Source organism: Pseudophryne corroboree, chromosome 5 (genome assembly GCF_028390025.1).
Source record: "Pseudophryne corroboree isolate aPseCor3 chromosome 5, aPseCor3.hap2, whole genome shotgun sequence".
Lineage (NCBI taxonomy): Eukaryota > Metazoa > Chordata > Amphibia > Anura > Myobatrachidae > Pseudophryne > Pseudophryne corroboree.
In genome coordinates, this window is record NC_086448.1 from 581128867 (window position 1) to 581151465 (window position 22599).

The 22599-nt window shown below is 43.4% G+C and overlaps 1 protein-coding gene across 1 annotated transcript in view; it reads right to left on the reverse strand.

Moving 5' to 3' along the window:
• ZNF407 (zinc finger protein 407) overlaps window positions 1-22599 on the reverse strand; it is a 1019576-nt gene that overhangs the window by 339407 nt on the left and 657570 nt on the right. The window contains exons 5-6 of the mRNA XM_063923352.1: window positions 20488-20654; window positions 191-274 (exon numbers count right to left, since the gene is read on the reverse strand). Of these exons, the coding sequence (XP_063779422.1) occupies window positions 191-274; window positions 20488-20654 (251 nt within the window). The remainder of the gene's footprint in view (window positions 1-190; window positions 275-20487; window positions 20655-22599) is intronic.

The window sequence follows — 22599 nt, forward strand, 5'->3', positions numbered from 1 at the left end:
CTTTCCTTTGAGAGTTTAAATAACATTTATCTTATAGACCACTACTTAAACTTATTTTTACAATCCTATTGGTATTAATTATTGTAGGTAAGATAAATGTTAGATTATAGACAGAGGATGACATAAGGTATATCCACAGTGTTTCCTTTGCTTTTGTTATGGATACAGAAGTTAAGATAAAATGACCAACCTGTGTGCTGTCTCCGATGCTTAGTAAGGGCGTGACGGGTCCCACCAGCAAAGCCACAAAGGTCACACAAGAACGACTTTTCGCCTGTTGCAACAATAAACAGATGTGGGATTGTAGAGGTCACAGATCGTTAAAACATATCTATCAAGGCTTTCAGGGTTACTAATTCCTCCAATCAAATGTTTCCATGTAAATATGTCAAATGGGAATGAAATTACCACTGCGGTTTATTGACTGTGATAAAATCTGAAAAGCACCACTGAACATAATTACATACTTGTCAGACCCATAAAAATTAGCTTTATTATCAATGGAATGGTTTTGTACAACTTCATTTCTGTTAGATGCCTTCCAGATGGGGCTGCTTTATGCACTTGAACAGTTTTTATGCATATCCTGATTTTTCTTTTTTTCTTTTTTTATCATAATTCCCATACATCTGTCCTTTCTGCGCACACTAAATATTGCCTAAAATGTAAAACACAAAAACTTTATACAATTACATTTTGAATTATTATGTTTCCACATGTTATTTATTAGTTACTTTTATATTGTGCATTGTGCTTGTTTCACTGGTAAGCAAAATAGACACATTTTCATTGTTTACATGATATTTTAATATTACATGTTTTTAACAAAATATAAAGAAAAAGATCCCCAGATCCACTATTTGAGGCATCCATTGCCCAGTGCAGATAGGCATTTTCACTTGCCTTGTATGCTACTGTTACCAGATAATGGGGGTCATTCTGAGTTGATCGCTCGCTAGCAGTTTTTAGCAGCCGTGCAAACGCTATGCCGCCTCCCACTGGGAGTGTATTTTAGCTTAGCAGATGTGCGAACGAAAAGGATTGCAGAGCGGCGGCATAATGTTTCTGTGCAGTTTTAGAATAGCTCAATACCTACTCAGCGCTTGCGATGACTTCAGACTGTTCAGTTCCTGTTTTGACGTCACAAACACGCCCTGTGTTCGTCCAGCCACACCTGCGTTTTTCAAGGCACGCCTGCGTTTTTTCGAACACTCCCTGAAAACGGTTAGTTGACACCCAGAAACGCCCACTTCATGTCAATCACTCTGCGGCCAGCAGTGTGACTGAAAAGCTTTGCTAGACCTTTTGTGAAACTACATTGTTCGTTGTAATATTACTTGCTGCATACGCATGCGCAGAAGTGCCGTTATTTTGCATCATCGCTGCACAGCGAACGAATGCAGCTAGCAATCAACTCGGAATGACCACCAATATTCAGTTTATTCCCCAGGGAGTTCATTCCTCTAAATACAGAAGTCCATTTGACAGCACAAAAAACATAACAGTATCTGAAAATTATTAGGTGATTATTTAAGTGCAGGTGATACATTGATTGAACAGAAGCTATGGCCACTCGGTCGGGTGCTGCCTGGACTTAAATGTTAGATTAACAACTTTTTAATAAAGAATGATACATGCTCTCTGCTAACCAATAGCTCTAGGCATTCAACTATCTTGGGATGAAGTTGCAAAGCTACTGAATACTGTGCATGACAACCATCCTGCTTTTTGCGGGACAGACACAATTTTGAAGGACTGTCCCGCGATTAAGACATTAGTTATGACTTGCAGGGAGGTTGGTGGGTTTTGCACTGCCGCAGGCTGTGGTAGCAGGTGTTTTCACAGCGTGTGGAACAACTAACTTATACAGATTATTATTATTAACATATATTAATAAAGCACTAGAAAGTTCTGCAGCTACGTACAGAGCAGACAAAGGTATACGTACCAAGAAATAGTTACAAGCGTATACATATATTTTTTGAGTATATGGGGTATATGCAATTGCGGTCGATAAATTCGACACAATTCGACAGTCACATACCCTCCCGCCGGGACCCAAATTCGACATAATCAATAAAAAACGGATTCGACAGTCCCGCTGTCGAAAAACGGACCAATTGACGGATATGTGCGTCCTGGATTCGACTTTTTGGACGGCACAACAATGATTAAAAAACCCAGAAAAAAATTGCGTGGGGTCCCCCCTCCTAAGCATATCCAGCCTCGGGCTCTTTGAGCCCATCCGCAGCCCATGGATGGGGGGGGCAGCCTCAGGCTTCACCCCTGGCCCTTGGGTGGCTGGAGGGGGGGGACCCCTTGATTTAAGGGGTCCCCACTCCTCCAGGGTAACCCGGCCAGGGGTGACTAGTTAGTGATTTAATGCCAGGACCGCAGGGACCGATATAAAAGTGTCCCCCGGCTGTGGCATTATCTCTATGACTAGTGGAGCCCGGTGCTGGTGTTAAAAATACGGGGGACCCCTACTCTTTTTGTCCCCCGTATTTTTGGCACCAGGACCGGACGCAGAGCCCAGTGATGGTTGTGAAAATACGGGGGATCCCCTGTCATTTTTTTCACCGTATTTTTACAACCAGGACCGGCTCAAAGAGCCCGAGGCTGGTTATGCTTAGGAGGGGGGACCCCACGCATTTTTTTTTCTTGATTTTAACCCATTCCCACTGAAAACCATGCTCTGATCTCTCCATATTATTTTAGTCAGTTTAAAAAAAAAATATTCTTTAAAAAAATATATAAATATCTCCTAATAGACAAACCAAGTACATAATCCCTTCTAATATAAATAGATATGCTGTTAGCAATAAAAAAAAAACACAAAAAACCCCATGTTTTTAAAAAATGTTATTAGATTCCGCCAGCAAAGTGAGGCGGAATGAAATTGACGAAATTACTGTCGAAAAGCACTGTTGTCGAATCGACATTACTCAATTGAATATACTTTTGTCGAAAAGCCGCATTTTTACCATTGCAGACATGTCGAATTTGACAACTGTGGAATTTCAAAAAGTCGAATCTGAAACGTCCGTTTTTTTGTCGAAAAGTACTGTATTGCATTGTCGATTTTTTTTTGTGTGTCGAAAATGCCCTGTTTTTCGACATTTGCGGCAATTCGACCGCAATTGCATATACCTGTATAAGCGTATACTGTATTGGCATATTTATGAAAAATGCAGTAGGGAGAAATGAAACAAGAGAACGGAGGGACTTGCTCTTGAGAGATAACAATCCAACGGGAGATGTGGGAGCAGTGGTAGTGGGGAGATACAAAGTGGGTAAGGCAGCAGGGAGTTTGTAGGGATTTACTGATGGCTCAGTAGGCCTCAGAGAATCACTGAGTTATAACGGAGCATTTGCAGGAATGAAAGATGGAGATGGGTCTAATGAAGCTAGGGGGAGTGCTGTATAGATTTTGGGCAGTACAGGAGAGGTATTGGAGTAAGTGTCGCGATCAATAAGGAGGAGAGATGGAGAGAGTGTGAAGTAAGCTGGATATGTACAATAGGTAGGAGAAGAGAGGGTGAGAGTTTTGTATTGTAGGTGAGACATTTAAATGAAATTATGAAAAAGATAAGAAGCTAGTGAAAAGTTTGGTAGGACAGGAAGCACAGCAGCATGAAAGAAAGAAAGATAACTCCAACAGCAACAGTAGGGAGGAGTTAAAGTAAGAAAGAAATAATGGTTGAGGGATTTGCAAATAGCTGCAATAAGAGATAAAGAAGTGAAGAAGTGCTTTAGTAGCTTCAAAGGAGAGGAAAAATCGAATCCTGACAATGGTCCGGAGTTGGAACCAACAGGAACGGGTGAGGAATTGAATGTGGGGAGCTAATGAGAGGGAGGAGTCAAGAGGTACCCTCAGTTTGTAGACCAGGGACTAACGATATGTTGGTATGGTTAAAAGTAAGGGAGAGATGGAGTTGGATGGAAGACCACCATGAGTTCTGTATTGGATATTTTAAGACTGAGAAAGTATTGAGACATCTATGTAGAAATAGTGGAAAAACACGAGAGGAGGACAGATATGGAGTGGTCTGAGAAGAACAGTTAAAGTTGAGCATCTTTTGCAGAACTAAATTTGCCAAAGAAGAGGTAAAGTACAGTGAGAAAAGTAGGGAGATGAGAGAAGAGTCTTGAGGGAACCCAACAGAAAGAAGGAGGGGGGTAGAGAATGATGAGATGGAAGTTGAGACAGAGAAGGAATAAAGCAGTTGTAGGGATATTAGGAGAACCAAGAGAGGACACCGTCACAAAAGTAGAGTGAGTAGAAACAGTGGAGAAGAGAATGTTTCACAAAATTTGGAAATGTTTAAAGAGATGTTTTCAGAGAGGATGGTGATACAGCATGTGTAGACAAGACTCTCAAGTGTTTTGGAAGTAAAGAGAAGAGGAGAAATTGGACAGCAGCTTAACAGGGAAATTAAGTTCATGAAAGTTTTTTTTTTTTGAGAATTGTAGACACCAGGGCATGTTTGGGAAGGAGAGGATGATGCCAGTAGAGAGTAGGGGCAAAAGTGGTGGGCAAAGTGAAAGCATACATTAGGGGAGAAGACATTACGGGAGAACAGAGTGAAGTGGAAGAGGATAGGCTCAGTAGATTAGAGCAGATTGTGGGAAGAAAAGAGTAGAGTTTAAACTTATTTTCCATTGGTGGGGAGAAAGGAGCACAAGGCACAGAAGTGGGGAATAGAAGACGGTGGTGGACAGGCAAGAAGGGATCACAGGAGGAGATTTCCTTTTGGATATATTATATACATTGGAGGCAAAGAAGAAGTCAAAGTCAGGTCAGTGGCAGAGAATGGAGTTAAAGGATGCAAAGAGCTCTCTGGATTGGAAAAGATTGCCTTTGGAAAAGATTGCCTTTGGAAAAGGACAGAGAGGACATAAATGTAGGAAGAGAGAATGAATGAGTAGGCTAGCAAAGTCAAAACTGTTCCAGCAGTGATGGAATAGAAGGATGAGGGAGTGACTAACACTATGAGTGAGGCTGGACTGTGACAAGTCAAAAGGTGTAAGTGTGGGAGAGAAGTTTAGAAGCAGCAGTATAGGTTATCAATGAATATGCTGAAAGGAAAGTTGGAGAATAAGAAGGGGGGAAGCTAGGCCACAAAGTTTTAAAAGAAGTGTGATGAGTGACCCAGAAGGCAGGAGGTGGAAAAGGAAGAAAAACTGAATGCAGTGGATTTTAAAAGAGGAGAGTGGGAGGGAAGGTACGAGTGATAAACACAGTAGGTGCAAAAAGAAAGAGGCCATTGCAGTAAAAGAGCTGTGGAAGATGTGATATCAGAGGTGCAAAGAGATTTCAATGACTAAGAGTTATCTATGCTGGTCAGTAAATCACAGATGGATATTGCATTCCAGAAGGTGCAGAAGGAGGGAGGAAAAATAGGATTTTAATACCTACCTGTAAATCCTTTTCACTTAGTCCATAGAGAATGCTGGGGATGCTTCAAGAACCATGGGGTATAGACGGGATCCGCAGGAGACATGGGCACACTATAAGACTTTGAATGGGTGTGAACTGGCTCCTCCCTCTATGCCCCTCCTCCAGACTCCAGTTATAGGAACTGTGCCCAGGGAGACGGACATTTCGAGGAAAAGGATTTATTTAATTATTTTAAACTAAGGTGAGATACATACCAGCTCACACCACTAACAAGCCGTACAACATGGCATTCAACAACAACGCATGCAACGGCATGACCAACAACAGTCACAGATTGACTGAACTCAACGCAAGATGAGCGTAACTATAACCAAACTGCAGATACAGCCCGCACTGGGACGGGCGCCCAGCATCCTCTACGGACTAAGAGAAAGGATTTACCGGTAGGTATTAAAATCCTATTTTCTCATACGTCCTAGAGGATGCTGGGGATGCTTCAAGAACCATGGGGTTTATACCAAAGCTCTAGAACGGGCGGGAGAGTGCGGATGACTCTGCAGCACCGATTGACCAAACAAGAGGTCCTCCTCAGCCAGGATATCAAACTTGTAAAATTTCGCAAAGGTGTTTGAACCCGACCAAGTAGCAGCTCGGCAAAGTTGTAACGCCGAGACTCCCCGGGCAGCCGCCCAGGATGAGCCCACCTTTCTGGTAGAATGGGCTTTCACTGATTTCGGTAACGGCAATCCTGCCGTAGAATGAGCCTGCTGAACCGTGTTACAAATCCAGCGCGCAATAGTCTGCTTAGAAGCAGGAGCCCCAATCTTGTTGGGTGCCCACAGGACAAACAGAGCCTGTTTTCCTAACCTACGCCGTTCTGGCGACATAGATCTTCAAAGCTCTGACCACATCAAGAGACTTTGACTCCGCCAAGACGTCAGTAGCCACTGGCACCACAATAGGCTGGTTAACATGAAATGATGAAACCACTTTTGGCAGAAATTCTCAACTCTGCCCTATCAGCATGAAAAATCAAATAGGGGCTTTTGTGAGACAAAACCGCCAACTCAGACACTCGCCTTGAAGACGCCAAGGCCAACAACATGACCACTTTCCAAGTAAGGAATTTTAACTCAACCTTGCACAAAGGTTCAAACCAATGTGTTTGCAAGAATTGCAACACCACATTAAGGTCCCATGGTGCCACAGGGAGGTTGGATGTGCAGCACGCCTTTTACGAAGGTCTGAACTTCTGGAAGGGAGGCCAATTCTTTTTGAAAAAAGATTGACAAGGCCGAAATCTGTACTTTAATAGAGCCTAACTTTAGGCCCGCATCCACACCTGCTTGTAGGAAATGGAGTAAACGCCCCAGGTGAAATTCTTCCGTAAGAGCCTTCTTGGATTCACACCAAGACACATATTTTCTCCAAATATGGTGGTAATGCTTTGCCGTTACTTCTTTTCTAGCCTGAAGAAGTGTAGGAATGACTTCACTGGGAATACCCTTTTGGGCTAGGATCTGGCTCTCAACCGCCACGCCGTCAAACGCAGCCGCGGTAAGTCCTGATACACGCACGGCCCCTGTTGCAACAGGTCCTCCCGAAGAGGAAGAGGCCAGGGATCTTCTATGAGCAACTCCTGAATATCTGGATACCAGGCCCTTTTTGGCCAATCCGGAACAATGAGGATCACCTGAACCCTTGTATTCTTATAATTTTTATCACCTTTGGAATGAGTGGAAGTGGAGGGAACACATAGACCGACTGAAACTCTCACGATGTCACTAGGGCGTCCACCGCTATCGCCTGGGGGTCCCTTGACCTGGAACAATATCTCTGAAGTTTCTTGTTGAGGCGGGACGTCATCATGTCCACTTGAGGAACTCCCCAATGACTTGTCACTTCTGCAAAGACCTCTTGATGAAGACCCCACTCTCCTGGATGGAGATCGTGTCTGCTGAGGAAGTCTGCTTCCCAGTTGTCCACTCCTGGAATGAAGACCGCTGCCAGAGTGCTGGCATGTCTTTCTGCCCAGCGAAGGATCTTCGTGGCCTCGGCCATCGCCGCTCTGCTCTTTGTTCCGCCTTGGCGGTTTATGTACGCCACTGCTGTCACGTTGTCTGACTGAATCAAGACCGGCAGACCTCGAAGAAGATGTTCTGCTTGCAGTATGCCATTGTGGATGGCTCTTAATTCCAGAATGTTTATGTGTAGACAAGCTTCCTGGCTTGACCACTTTCCCTGAAAGTTTCTTCCCTGTGTGACTGCTCCCCAGCCTCGGAGGCTTGCATCCGTGGTCACCAGGATCCAATCCAGAATCCCGAACCTGCGTCCCTCCAGAAGGTGAGAACTGTGCAGCCACCACAGAAGGGAAATTCTGGTCCTGGGAGATAGAATTATTTTCCGGTGCATGTCCAGGTGAGACACGGACCACTGGTCCAGAAGGTTCCACTGAAACACCCTGGCATGGAACCTGCCATACGGAATGGCCTCGTAGGCCGCCACCATCTTCCCCAGCAACCGAGTGCATTGAAGAACTGACACTTTTGCTGGTTTCAGAATCTGTTTTACCATGTTCTGTATTTCCAGAACTTTTTCCACTGGAAGGAAAACTCTCTGCAATTCTGTGTCCAGAATCATACCCAGGAACGACAGCCGTGTCGTTGGATTCAACTGTGATTTTGGCAAATTTAGGAGCCAACTGTGTTGTTGCAGAATCGCCAGTGAAAGGGCAACATTCTTCAACAATTGCTCCTTGGACCTCGCCTTTATGAGGAGATCGTCCAAGTACGGGATAATTGTGATTCCCTGATTGCGCAGGTTAACCATCATTTCCGCCATTACTTTGGTGAAAATCCTCAGAGCCGTGGACAGACCAAACGGCAACATCTGAAATTGGTAATGACAATCCTGTACAGCAAATCTCAGGTAAGCCTGATGCGGAGGATATATGGGGACATGTAAGTAGGCATCCTTTATGTCGACCGACACCATAAAATCCCCCTCCTCCAGACTGGAGATCACTGCTCGTAGGGACTCCATCTTGAACTTGAATCTTTTCAGAAAGAAATTGAGGGATTTGAGGTTTAGAATTGGTCTGACTGAGCCATCTGGCTTCGGGACCACGAACAGGCTTGAATAAAAACCTTCCCCCTGTTGAGACAGGGGTACCGTGACAATCACTTGATTTTGACACAACTTTAGTATCGCAGCGCTTACTACCTCCCTTTCTGGAAGAGAAACTGACAAGGCCGATTTGAAAAATCAGTGAGGGGGCACGTCTTGAAACTCTAACTTGTAACCCTGGGTTACTATATCTACTAGCCAAGGATCCAGGTCCGAGCACACCCAGACCTGACTAAAGAGTTTGAGACGTGCCCCCACTGGTGCAGACTCCCGCAGCGGAGCCCCAGCGTCATGTGGTGGATTTGGTAGAAGCCGGAGAGCACTTCTGCTCTTGGGAACTGCCGCAGCCTGTGACCTTCTTCCCCTTCCTCTCCCCCTCGCAGCAAGGAAGGAGGACCCACGTCCTTTTTTTAATTTGTTGGGCCGAAAGGACTGCATCTGATAGTGAGGCGATCTCTTCTGCTGTGCAGGAACATAAGGTACAAAAGAAGACTTACCCGCGGTAGCCGTAGAGACTAGATCAGTGAGGCCGCCACCAAACAAGACCTTACCGTTAAATGGTAAAGACTCCATCGCCTTCTTAGAGTTAGCATCAGCATTCCATTGATGAATCCATAATACTCTCCTAGCTGAGACAGCCATGGCATTGGCCCTTGATCCCAAAAGGCCAATATCCCTTACAGCTTCTTTTAAACATGCTGCAGCGTCCTTAATGTGACCCAAAGTCAAAAGCACACTATCCCTGTCTAGGGTATCTACCTCAGAGGACAAGTTATTTGCCCACTTTTCAATAGCGCTACTCACCCATGCCGCAGCAACAGCAGGCCTGAGAAGCGACCCGGTAGTGACATAAATGGATTTCAGGGTATTTTCCTGCTTACGATCCGCAGGATCCTTTAGGGGCGCCACCTTTTTGGATAGACGCGATAAAGCTTTGTCTACCGTGGGGACTGACTCCCAGCAGTCCCTGTCCCCAGAGGGGAAGGGATATGCCATTGGAATTCTTTTGGAAACATGTATCTTTTTGTCAGGATTTTCCCAAGCTTTTCCGATCAGTGCGTTCAGTTCATGAGAGGGGGGAAACGTTACCTCAGGTTTCTTTCCTTTATACATACAGACCCTCGTATCAGGAACAGCAGGGTCCTCAGTGATATGTAATACGTCTTTTATCGCCACAATCATGTACTGAATACTCTTAGCCAGTTTTGGATGTAATCTGGCATCACTATAGTCGACACTGGAATCAGAGTCCGTGTCGGTATCTGTATCTACTATCTGAGCAAATGCACGTTTCTGCGACCCCGAAGGGCTCTGGACCTGTGACAAAGCATCTTCCATGGATTTCCTCCATGTCTGGTTCTTAGACTCAGATTTTATTTAAAACACTCAGCATATTGACCCAATCATCCGTCGGCGGTGCCGACACTGTCACTCTCACAGAACTGTCGGTCCCCACGCCAGCCTCCTCCTGGAAAGAGCATTCAGCCTCAGACATGTCGACACACACACGTACCGACATGCACAACCACACTGGGCTATAGGAGACAGACCCAGAGCAGAGCCTGTTAGAGCCGGTTCTGAAGTCAGTAACAAAACTGCCCAGACCTGCTAGCGCTTTCTTTATATATAATAAATCACCAAATCATTAGTGCCCCCCCCCCCCCCCCCCGTTTTTCACCCTGTTACTTGCACAGCAGTGTGGAGGTCAGGGCCAGCGTCTCTGCAGCCTTCTGTGAAGAGAAAAATGGCGCTGGTGAGAGCTATGCGGCTAAGCCCCGCACCCTACATGGCGCGCTTCAGTCCCGCTCAAAAATAATTTATACTGGCGGGGGTGCCTGGGCACTGTTAACTTTATGCCAGTGCTGATTGAGGCCCCTCATGCTGCCCAGGGCGCCCCCCCTGCGCCCTGCACCCTACAGTGCCGCGATCAGTGTGGGAGCATGGTGCACAGCGCGACCGCTGCGCGGTACCTCAACCGCCGTCTTCTGCCATCACTGAAGTCTTCTGATCTTCTCATACTCACCCGGCTTCAATCTTCTGGCTCTGTGAGGGGGTGACGGCACGGCTCCGGGCACAAGCAGCCAGGCGTACCGTAGTGATCGAACCCTCAGGAGCTAATGGTGTCCAGTAGCCTAAGAAGCAGAGCCCTTGAACTCTTAAGAAGTAGGTCTGCTTCTCTCCCCTCACTCCCATGATGCAGGGAGCCTGTAGCCAGCAGGTCTCCCTGAAAAAAATAAACCTAAATAAAGTCTTTTTTAGAGAAGCTCAGGAGAGCTCCTCAGTGTGCAACCAGTCTCGCTGGGCACAGAATCTAACTGGAGTCTGGAGGAGGGGCATAGAGGGAGGAGCCAGTTCACACCCATTCAAAGTCTTATAGTGTGCCCATGTCCCCTGCGGATCCCGTCTATACCCCATGGTTCTTGAAGCATCCCCAGCATCCTCTAGGATGTATGAGAAAGGTAGATGGGTGACGTGGAAGTGGTTGGTGCTATGTGCAGAAGGTCTAAGCTTGGTGCAGGAGAGGGTGAGGGTGGAGTTTGGGAATAGGGGAAGAAGGCATCATGTGTGAGGTGTGAGCTGATGGAGAGGATGATAGCATGAAAGGAGTGGGGAGACAGGTGGTGAGAGAAGTAGTGTTAGGAGATGGGGGAAGAATAGGGTTGTGGGGACAGGGAGTTAGGATAAAGGATGACTAACAGTAAACTGTGAGCGAGTGAGAGATAAAGTGAGTAAAATAAGCCCAGGAGAAAGGATCATGGGATGTGGTTAGTGCTGATTACATGTGCTTAAGCTATTCAGCACGGCATAGTTTATGACCCTATACTTATCCAATACTTACATAGTCTAACGCAGTGCAATTATCTTTGATGAGGTGACCAGTTGGCTCAGATATAGCCTTTGTCTTAATCAGATAAAGCATATATGATAATTCTACAATTATATCTTTCATCGCTCTCTCCTGCTTTATTGCCAAATTCAGGTCCCACCCACATGTGCCATACACATTCAGCTGACTCACAATAATATAGAAATCCAGAACCCATCACCCTCTAAAGGCTGAAAACGTGTATCACGGCATGTGCACTCTGTCTGTAACAACATCATCCATGACCTCTCTATTTGAAACAACATCAATCTTCTGGCAGTAACGTAAAAATGACTCACACAATCAGACACTGCCTCGCCTGCAGTACTTTCACACAGTGATCTCCAATTCACCCACATCTCCAGGCATAGAAACAGTAAAGAAGGTAGGGTTGGAATATTAATGTACCAATAGCGCACATTCACAGTTCCATCACATAGTAACATAGTATTTGAGGTTGAATAGAGGCAAATTGCCCATCGTGTTCAACCTGTTTTAAGTTGTGATGATTCTACATACTTGCTAAATAAAGTTTTATGACTAGTTAGCTACTAGAACTCATGTTACCCCCGGATTAACCACGTTGATATTTTAAGTATTATAACCTTGGATAGCTTTTTCATTCAGAAATTTATCCATTCCTTTTTTAAATCCAATTACAGAGTCCGCCATTACCACCTTCCCTGGCAGGGAATTCCACATCCTGATTGCCCTAACAGTGAAAAACCCTTTCCTCCGTTGCGTTCGGAACTTTCTCTCCTCCAGTCGCAGCGAGTGCCCACGCGTCCTAAACTGTGTTCTTTTAATAAATAATTCCACTGATAACTCTTTGTGATGTCCATTTACATATTTGAAGATATTAATAATATCTCCTCTTAGGCTCCTCTTTTCTAGTGTATACATATTCAGCCTAGTAAGATCTTCCTTATAGTCCAATCCTTCTAGGCCTTTAATCAACTTAGTAGCTCGCCTTTAAACACTTTCGAGTTCACTGATGTCTTTTTTATACAATGGTGCCCAAAACTGAACACAATATTCCAGGTGTGGGCGTACCAATGCCTTATACAGCATGATTACATCCGAATCCCTTGTCTCAATTCCCCTTTTTATGCACGCTAGCACCTTACTTGCCTTCTTTACTGCGTTTTGACATTGTGTACGGTTATTAAGCCTATTATCAATGAATACCCCCAAATCTTTTTCCAACTCTGTTTCCCCTAGGCGTTCCCCATTTAATATGTAGGATGCAAGTTTGTTTTTAGTCCCAAAATGCATAACCTTGCATTTGTCTGTATTGAACCTCATTTTCCATTTAGACGCCCAGAGTTCAAGTTTAAATAGATCATTCTGCAAGGACTCCACATCCAATTCTGAATTAATTACCTTACACAGTTTAGTATCATCTGCAAAGATTGACACTGTGCTTTCCAGGCCTATTTCTAGGTCATTGATAAATATGTTGACCAGTAGTGGTCCGAGTACGGACCCTTGTGGTATTCCGCTGACTACTGGGGATCAGGTTGAGGACTTCCCATTGACCACTACTCGCTGTACCCTGCTATCCAACCAGCTGCTTATCCATGTGCAAATAGTTTTTCCCAGGCCAATCTCCTTTAATTTGATCATCAGTCTCCTGTGAGGAACTGTATCGAAGGCTTTTGCAAAATCTAGGAGTTCCATTGTTCACACTCACATCTTCTGACCTATAGTAAACCAGTTTTTTTTTACCCATTCACTCTGCGTGTTGTTGTGATTTATCACTGGACCACATAAACAATTTATAGAACATGTCTCTGCCTGGGACCCTAATTTATTATCCTTTGACATCGCCACCATCATCATGGGTGACTTCATCATCCCTCTACATAGTAAACATTCTCCTTTTGCCTTCAAAACTACTCTCTCAGCCTCTCCCAGTTTACGGACTGTTATACTCATCATGATGGCCACTGCTATGATCTTGTATTCACTCTGTTTATGATTTACTTAACACACCTTTTCCTTTCTCCAATATCAAACTGAACTCTCTGAAACAACTTCTCTCACCAATTTCTACATTCACATCTGGTATTGTTGTACATCTTGACCATACTCAAGAAATAGCATTTGGGCGGTATGTAATGGAGTCCAAGATCGCTGGACACAGAGGGGGGTGATGTGGGAGAGGGAGAGACAGAGAGGGGGGTGAAGATGAAAAGACAGAGATGGGGATGAGGCTGGATATGGTGAGAGAGAGACGGAAGTGAAGCAGACAATGAAGATAAAGAAAGGGGGATGAGGATGTAGATGAAGACACCGAAAGGGGGGTGACGACGTAGATGGAGAGAAAGACAGGGGGATGAGAATGGAGATGGAGAGACAGAGAGGGCCTGGGGGATAAAGCTGGACAGACACAAGGTGGATGAGCTGATGGCTGACTAGCCTGTACTGGGGAGGAATGGGGTGCTCAAGAAACAAGAGAAACCACAAGATTTCTGTTGCTAACCCACAGGAATTGTGGATTCTTGGGGGTGGGCCAATATGATGTAATTCTATAATAATTGAATCATTTTGGTCCTGTCCCCTCTCACAATGCCGTGATTCCCTTCCCTTGCCACACAGAGGGGGGGCCTAATGACGTTTGTGCATGTTCTGTATTATGTACATGTGTGTGTGTGTATGATCTCTGCTATTATTATCTCTGCTATTAATTATATGGCAAGATCTGTATTATTATTTACATGTCTGAGAGCAACTAATTGTTATGGACAGAGCTCCGTCAGTTCCGACTGGGTAAACACGGGTCTGCCATGATGCACAAGATGACACCCTCAGACAATGTTGAGGCTTTTCTGTTGTCCTTTAAGAGCGTGGCAACTCAACTTAAATTGCCAACCGAGGAGTGGATGGCAAAATTGGATCCTTATTTGAGGGAAGGAAACACAGCAGGCCTATGTGGATTCGCCCGAGGACCAGTCAGTGAATTATCAGGAACTAAAGACCTAGATTCTGGCGTTGTAGGGTTGACAGGACCTGGGAAGGCACAATGGTTTTATGACTGGCGATTTAGGCCAGGGTCCACAATGCGTGCTCTGCTGGCCAACCTGATGGCCACTGGTCAGAATCTTGGAGATTCTGGCAATCGACAATTACGTTCGAAACCTGAACCGAGAGTTTCACAGATGGGTTCTGCAGAGCGATCCACAGTCAATTGACGTGCTTGCAATAGCATATGACCGATATTACCCCCTGGGAAATATCACCCAGACAGCGGAGAAGGTTGTCAGACCGGTTCTCAGGCAAAAACCAGCACAAGATGTTGGCACACACCACATGGTGACCCCAGGGTACTTTGAAATGTGGCAAAGTGGGGCATATTCAGAGGAATTGTCCTAATTGCCAGTAAACAATGAATTGTTTGGTGGGGTAACTAGGTCCCATGTTCCCTGTTTGTTTGACCAAGTCCTCATCAATGAGCAGCCCAGTGCTGTGCCGGATGCCTGTTCTAATACAGCAACAGGCGGTGTTGGTGTTAATGGACTCGGGCAGTGAAATCACCTTTGTGTCCAATACTCTAGTTCCAGAAGGTCTGGCAGTCTGGCTACCACCAGTAAAAGACCTATACATCCATGTTACCATGAGAGGACAAGAAGTGCAAGTGGTGGCGGTAATAGCACAAGGGTTGCCATATCCCATTATTGTGGGAAACAACTTTCCCCTGTTCTGAGAAATTATACTCGACCGCATTGTCCTGGACATGCTGGCAACTGAATCACCAGCTGGATGTCCAACCCTACATGATCCTGTTACTCACACCCTGGAACAGAAGGGAGAAACGAGGAAGTAGCAATATCAGGCTTTGGCTGCAATTAGAACAGTGTTGCATAAGACATGAGGAAGGAGGCCAGGTCAGAGAAGGATGGGAGGAAAAAGAAACCTTGCCAGCTGGTAGAGAAGATTGGTCTCCTGTGTCCAGGTCTGCAACCAAGATTTTGCTTGAGACTAATTAAATGATTGTTTATTGGCGAATGCTTACAAATATGTTGTGAGAGTGAATGTCGTAAGGAAGGTTGATAGATCGGCTGAGAGAGAGCCATACTTTCTAATGGAAAGGGATCCGCTCAGGGGCGGATTGGGAACAAAAAGCGGCCCTGGAAAAATTTGTACTAGTGGCCCCACATGGGCAGCACCAGAGGTGTAAGGTCTAGCCATGGGCCATGGCAGCAACACCCTCCCCCCCAAGACTTTCCAGATAGTGGGCATGTCCAGCATCAAGGGGGAATTTAAAAAGAAATAAAATTAAATATTATGAGCACATTATATGATACACCTTCAGAATTTAGGAAACTATATAATTCTTTAGAAAGATATATTTTCTTGCTTATTACACCAACTGCGTATCCCAATCACTATTCACTCAATCTTATATGTCAGCCAAGCAGACAGACAGAGCATACACTAGATCAGTGGTTCTCAAACTCGGTCCTCAGGACCCCACACAGTGCATGTTTTGCAGATAACCCAGCAGGTGCACAGGTGTATTAATTACTCACTGACACATTTTAAAAGGTCCACAGGTGGAGCTAATTATTTCACTTGTGATTCTGTGAGGAGACCTGGAAAACATGCACTGTGTGGGGTCCTGAGGACCGAGTTTGAGAACCTGTGCACTAGATCATCTGCAATAACAGGCTAAGTGGCAAAGTAATTTTCATATATGCAAATTATTTTGCATCTTATTCATTATGTCTATAAAAAGGACCACATGTCCTCAAACAAAACAGGCCCCACGGGTGTGTCGGCCCACCGGGAATCTTCCCTGTAAACCCTATGGCCGATCCACCTCTGGATCCGCTATATAGAGTAGTGGCAGTACAAAAGAAAATAGTTAAACAGCTCTTAGTGATACAGGTACACGTACCTTTCGGTTTTGGCAACAGCTCATATATACCCCGAAGGTGGGCATTTGGGAGAGGAGAGAACTCTCATTTGGGTACTCTAGAGGTTTTACTGGCTGGGCATCCACATTGCGGCTAAAAGATACTGCTAAGCTTGCACAGTCTACCAACGGACTATCCCTAAACCATTACCGAATTCCTCGGGTACCTCTTCGTATAATCCCAGGTCTTTTAGTAAAGTAACACTTAAAGTAAGCACAGGGGTGGCAAAAGAGGAGTTACAACACTCGAGCCTCCATTTGCAACTCCCAGAGGACAAATTGTATTTACATGGGCAAGACCCTTATGAAGTGATAGAGGCAGTGGGACCAGTAAGTTATTTAGTTGAGGCTAAGTCAGTAGAGCTACATCGTTGGGATATGAATATCCTACGGCAAATAGACGGCAAATAGAGAAAGTCTATCATGTCATTCGGTTAAAACTGTGGGTGGAAGAAGAAATTCCTCACCTGAGTTTTCTACCACGAAGGTTATGTCCCAGGTTAAACAGACCCTTTTGTCCTTGACCCCCATCTCAACAAACCAGAGAGGGAAGTGATCGTAAAATCAAAACGATATTTTATATAGGACTAAACCAAAACTTCAACGCCAGTGTAACTGCCCTTACTTCAGCTTTGCAGTGAAACATAGAGCTGGGACTTTCCATAATAGTATCAATGCCTTGTCAAGGAAGCATGCGCTTCTCAGGGCAGCTGTTTTGCCAAAGTTGGTGAAGTTAAAAGAGGGAGAGTTAGGAAAAGGGTAATCTTTTCCAGGTAAAGAGTCCGCTTCGCCAAGTATGGCAAGTCTAAGAGGAAGGTTATGTGGCAAAGAGGGTACTTTCCCACGAGGACTCACTTGCTAGGACAAGGGGCAGACAGACGTAAGGATCCTGTGGTCTCTGACAGATAAGGTTTTACACACAGCTGCACTACATGGGTGTGATTGTTCTGGAGTGTGCGATGGATAAAAAGATTGTAGGATCGAGTGGGTAGGGCATATAAGCCAGACGATAGCTAGGGCCGGGTGGGGTATATGGTAGCTAGTGTCAGTAAGTTATGACATTGGCTGTATGTTTGGGGTTGTTGTCCTGCTGCAGAGTAAATTTGGAGCCAATCAGATGCCTCCCTGATAGTACTGCATGATGGATAAGTACCTGCCTGTATTTATCAGCATTGAAGTACAAAGAAACAGGCAACGTTAAGGACTGTAGATGCAATTGTCAGAAAAGGAAATTTAGTGTAGTGCATCAGAGACACCATGCTTACTTTCTTCGAAATCAGAAGATATCCAGCAGTGCCATCAGCTCAGAACTGGATCCAGGTACACACATATACTGTTCAGAGAAATCTGTCAGGAAGTGGTCTCCATGGATGAATTGCGTCCAAAAAGCCATACCTTCGACGTGGAAACAAGGTAAAGCGACTCAACTGTGCACGAAAATATAGGAACTGGGGTGAAGAAAAATGGCAGTAGGTGCTATGGACTAAAGAGTAAAAATGTTTACTATTTGCCTGTAACAGAAGGCTGTTTGTTCACCTAAGCTCTATTTTCAATGTAAAGAAGAACAAGAAGTCTTGGATGTGATAATATGGCCCTCCACAGAGCCCTGATCTCAACACCATCATGTCTGTCTGGGTTTACATGAAGAGACAGAAGGATATGATCAGTTTACATCCACAGGTGTATGTTCTTCAAGATGTTTGGAAAAACCTCCCTGCCAAGTTCATTCAAAAACTGTGTGCAAGTATACCTAGAAGAGTTGATGCTGTTTAGAAAGCAAAGTGTGGTAACACCAAATATTGATTTAATTTTTATTTCTCTTCTGTTCATTCACTTTCCAACCGGCACTCCCTCTATGAGGATGATTTGTTCCAGTGCCCTCCCAGCAAATGTACAAAAATATAAAGAATCACAGGCGGCACTCGGAGGCTGTAAATAAAACCGCCTGTGATTCTTCTTTTTATTTATATATATATATATATATATATATATATATATATATATACACATACACACACACACACACACACACACACACATACACAGTATATATATATATATACACATACACACACACACACACTATATATGCATGATCTGCATTAATTACATGTCTTTACCATGTGTGGCCTTTATTTGCTAGTGTTTTGAGTTTTTTTTTTATTTTGCCTAAAATGTTGGTCGATTTTTTTAATACATCAACATGCTGAATGACATACCAGACAATAATTAGTGTTAACTGATATATGGATACACATAATCATTTACCCTTATTTCAAATGTTTCTAAAGATGTGGGACAACTTACAGAGTGGCTTCTTTTTATTGTGAACATGTCACATGAATCAAGGTGTCTTCTTTATTGCATATGATGATGGTCAATGTTCATATGAAAAGGTTCTACTACCCCACGGGACACTGCTCTGATGACACTCCTTACCGTCTCCAATTTGACAGCTGTGTCTGACCTCTCTAAATGGTAGGCTTAGCATTTTTATTTTACCTAAATAATATGTTACTGCCAGGACATTGTGAATGGCATGGAAAGACAAAAACAATGGCACATTTAAAAAGAACCTTTGTTTAGGGATAGAAATTGCTTTAGGCTACTTGTGAGTACTTTTATTAGGACACTTGTAGCCTTGAAATTTCTTAGACAGACAAAATGAATAATTGCTTTAGGTAACCGCATAGACAGGGTGGAAAGAGTTTTTTTCTTAATATCTTGAATTAGTTTCAAGTGTGCCATTTTGCATTCAAATGTAGAAAGACACGGAAACCAATCCTTTATATTCTATTAGAAAACAGCCACTGTCCCCTTTCTCTCATTATGGTGCAGACTACAAGACCTAACAACAAAAATCTATATTATTGATCTAACCAAGTCTCCACAATTATTCTTTAGAAGGAAACACCGACGATAAATTACATCTGCACTGGCTTTTCATCTGCGGTTCGATATAAGTGATCTCTCAGGGCAAGCTGGAGACCTTAAATCGTCAACACCCTTGTCACAGGAGCTAAAGAGACCCGGCCTCCCACCAACTGCTTGGGATATTTCTCTATAAAAAACTTTTTACCTAGAATCTCCTCTGATGAGGTGAATATCGAAAATGACGATAAATTAATTGTCCCATTTTTTATTGACCATCATTCTTATTAATTATAAGGAAGTAAGTACTTACAGTATAGCCAAAAACATACTAACAATTTCCAGGACAGCAAAACAGGAACCATAGAATAACCCAGCGTATCTGTGTTACTGTTACAATGAAAAGCTGCAACTATCACATCGAAGCAAAATCACATTGAAACGTCATACAGATTGAGTTACGCAGGGATGTAAAGTACAGGTAATACAATTTTTAGTGTCCACTTTTGCTACATGGACTTGTAAACTTACCCTTTGCTGAATTTATTATCTATATATGCTTAGTTGCCCTGTACTTGTCCTATATTGTCTTCAACTGTAAGTCACTGTTTTCCTGTTTTGATTATGTGCATATGTACTCTGTAATTGGGCGCTGCGGAACCCTTGTGGCGCCATATAAATAAAGGATAATAATCATAATAATAATAATATAGAGCTGGGACATTGGTCAAACTGCTGTGTGTTGTAGAGGGACTAATCCCGCTAGTAAAATGTACAGAACTTTGCGACAAAATGCAGAAAGAGGCGATTATTGTGCTGAACAGATTACAATATTTTGCTCATCTCTAATTGCAAGGAGAGTTGGGGAAATAGGTTCTACTTGCTTTAGCTATAGAACCAAGAAAACAAACATTTTATAACTGCTGTAACATTACCTTAAAAGCGATCAACTCATGAGTAAAACAAAGAAATGCAGTAGTAAAATGAACATTAAAACAATCACAGAAAAGAGGACAAAGATACCGGAAAAGGAGGGAGAGAGATTGCAGAGCTGGTTAGTGAGCAAGACGAGAACGTTTATCTCCTAGACTAAAATAAGGCACCATAAAGATTCAATTTTCATTTACAGCTGCAAGAACTACACACGGATGTTTCAAAGTGGACAATGTCTGCGTTCTCAATGTTTATGTTAATGGTGTTTGGTAAAACATCTTTGTTTTAATTAAAAAACAAAAGTATTACTTGCCTATAAATGAGTTTTATATATAACCAAGAAGATAATGAACACATAATTTCTAAACAGACCTGTGTGAGTCCTGTAATGATCTTTCATGGCAGAGGCAGTGAGGAAAGAATAATGGCATGTGGGCCAGGTACATTTAAATGGTTTTTCGCCTGTGTGCAGCTTCATATGGTTGTTCAGGGCCCATCTCTCTCTAAAACTTCTATCGCAGAGGTTGCAGCCAAATTTCCTAAATGAAGAAAGAAAAGGTATGCGTAAGACGTAAGTATTTTAAACAAATACATGCGGATATCAAGAGACACATTTCTAAGTCTGGAAAAGGACGGAGACTACTAAAAGCTAAACCATGGTAAATGCAGTGCCTTTGCTGAAGAGAATTGCAGCCTAAGTCTGTCATGTCTGTATAACCAGGCATTGATTTTTCTGTCGAGGCCTGGCACGTCAGCCATTTATTCTCCGCTTTGCGGTTGGGCCCAACGGGTTTGAAAAATTCTGTTACAGTCCAGTCGCCCCTGAGGCAAATGTGAGAATAGATTTCACCTGTACAGACCTATACCACTTATCCAGGGCATGTGCTGTCAGAGCAAAGGCTAAATGAAAAGCTATCTTTCCAAGAGCGCTCAGACAGCCAAGTGGTGCTAAATGCTGTACAGTGATGAAATACATCTTTCCACACTGCCACATTAACCCTTCTGTCACAGAGTGGGGGGAAGCAATATACTGCAGGTCATTACAGGTCCTGTAGGTGTCCCGTATGTGTTTCTTCTTATCAATTCACAAATATTGGTTTGGCTTCATCTATACTTTCATTATAGGTGCACAATTTGTCATGACTGTTTTTTACATTAATTGACAGCTTTATGTATGACATTTCGTGAAAAAGAATAACATTCTGCACAAAAGAATATCATTTATTTACATACTGATATTTTACAGTAAGGGGGATTATCACAGAACTGAGAACAAAAAATATGTTGTTAAGCATTTAAATAAACAGTTTTTATTCTGAATAGCAATTGTTTTATTCTGAAAGGCTACCATTTGCATTATTCAATCGTGACAACTGTCCTGTTTTACTGAAAACTATATCAGGACACATACAGTATACTGTGCAGGGCCGGGCAAGAATACCAGCCACACAGCCGAGCCATAGTCGCAGGCTATGAAATGTACTCTCCTCTCTATGTCTGTTTACTGTGACATATCTACTTCCCTGCTCCAAACGCACCCTTCTTCTGTCTGCCAATGCCATCCTTCAGTCTACCAAACAGAAAACCCATCCAAGCCTCTGGCAGTGGAAAACGCAGAAAGATGGCTCAGGAGCACTACAATAACCAGCAAACAAACTATTTTTCTGTAATGGTGCAACTGAGGTTTTTATATTATTTTTCACTTAAATGAAAGAGGCCATATGCATGCCCCCCCGTCACTACCAGGTTTTTTTTTAGATCATTTCAGTGGAGTGTAGGTCTGGTCCCATAAGAATGAGGAGTACGCATCAGAGTGGTGCCTGTCTCTATGTTCTGCTTTATAGGTGAAAATGTCTATGCATGTAAAAAAATTTAAAAAAATTTAGAAAAAAAAAGTGGTAAGAAGAATAAAGAAAATACATCCAATTCTAGCTACTCAACACTCCAATTATCAGATGATAATGCAGAGCCATCAACTTTTGGTGAATCACAATAGAGAAGCACTGGGCATATTTACTAAAGATCGTTTTTCATTGGTTTTCATCGATCTTAAATCAATCCAAACACATTTACTAACATTTAAGAATCAATATAAAACAAACATATGTCAGTAAATGTGTATTTTATCCCATGCACCACAACATCCATTTAGATATATTTCAAATCTATAAAAAAGAAAGCTAAAAATTGAAAGTAAATAAACCCCTTAGACTACAAAATACACAAAAGAGACTCCCCCTGGTAAAATTGAAACAGATATTTTTTAAGTAACTTTTAGGCCCTATACACTTAGCGATTTCACTTAAAGATATGAATGATCTCGTTCATTAATGAAAAATATCGTTCATATCTCTTTCAGTATGGTGCTGGGTGACGGGGGGAGTGAAGAAATTTCACTCCCCCGTCACCCCCCCCCCCCCCCCCCCATCCCCACCACCAGGTCGCCCGCCGGCCGTATCGACCGTCGGGCACCGCGGTGGCCAA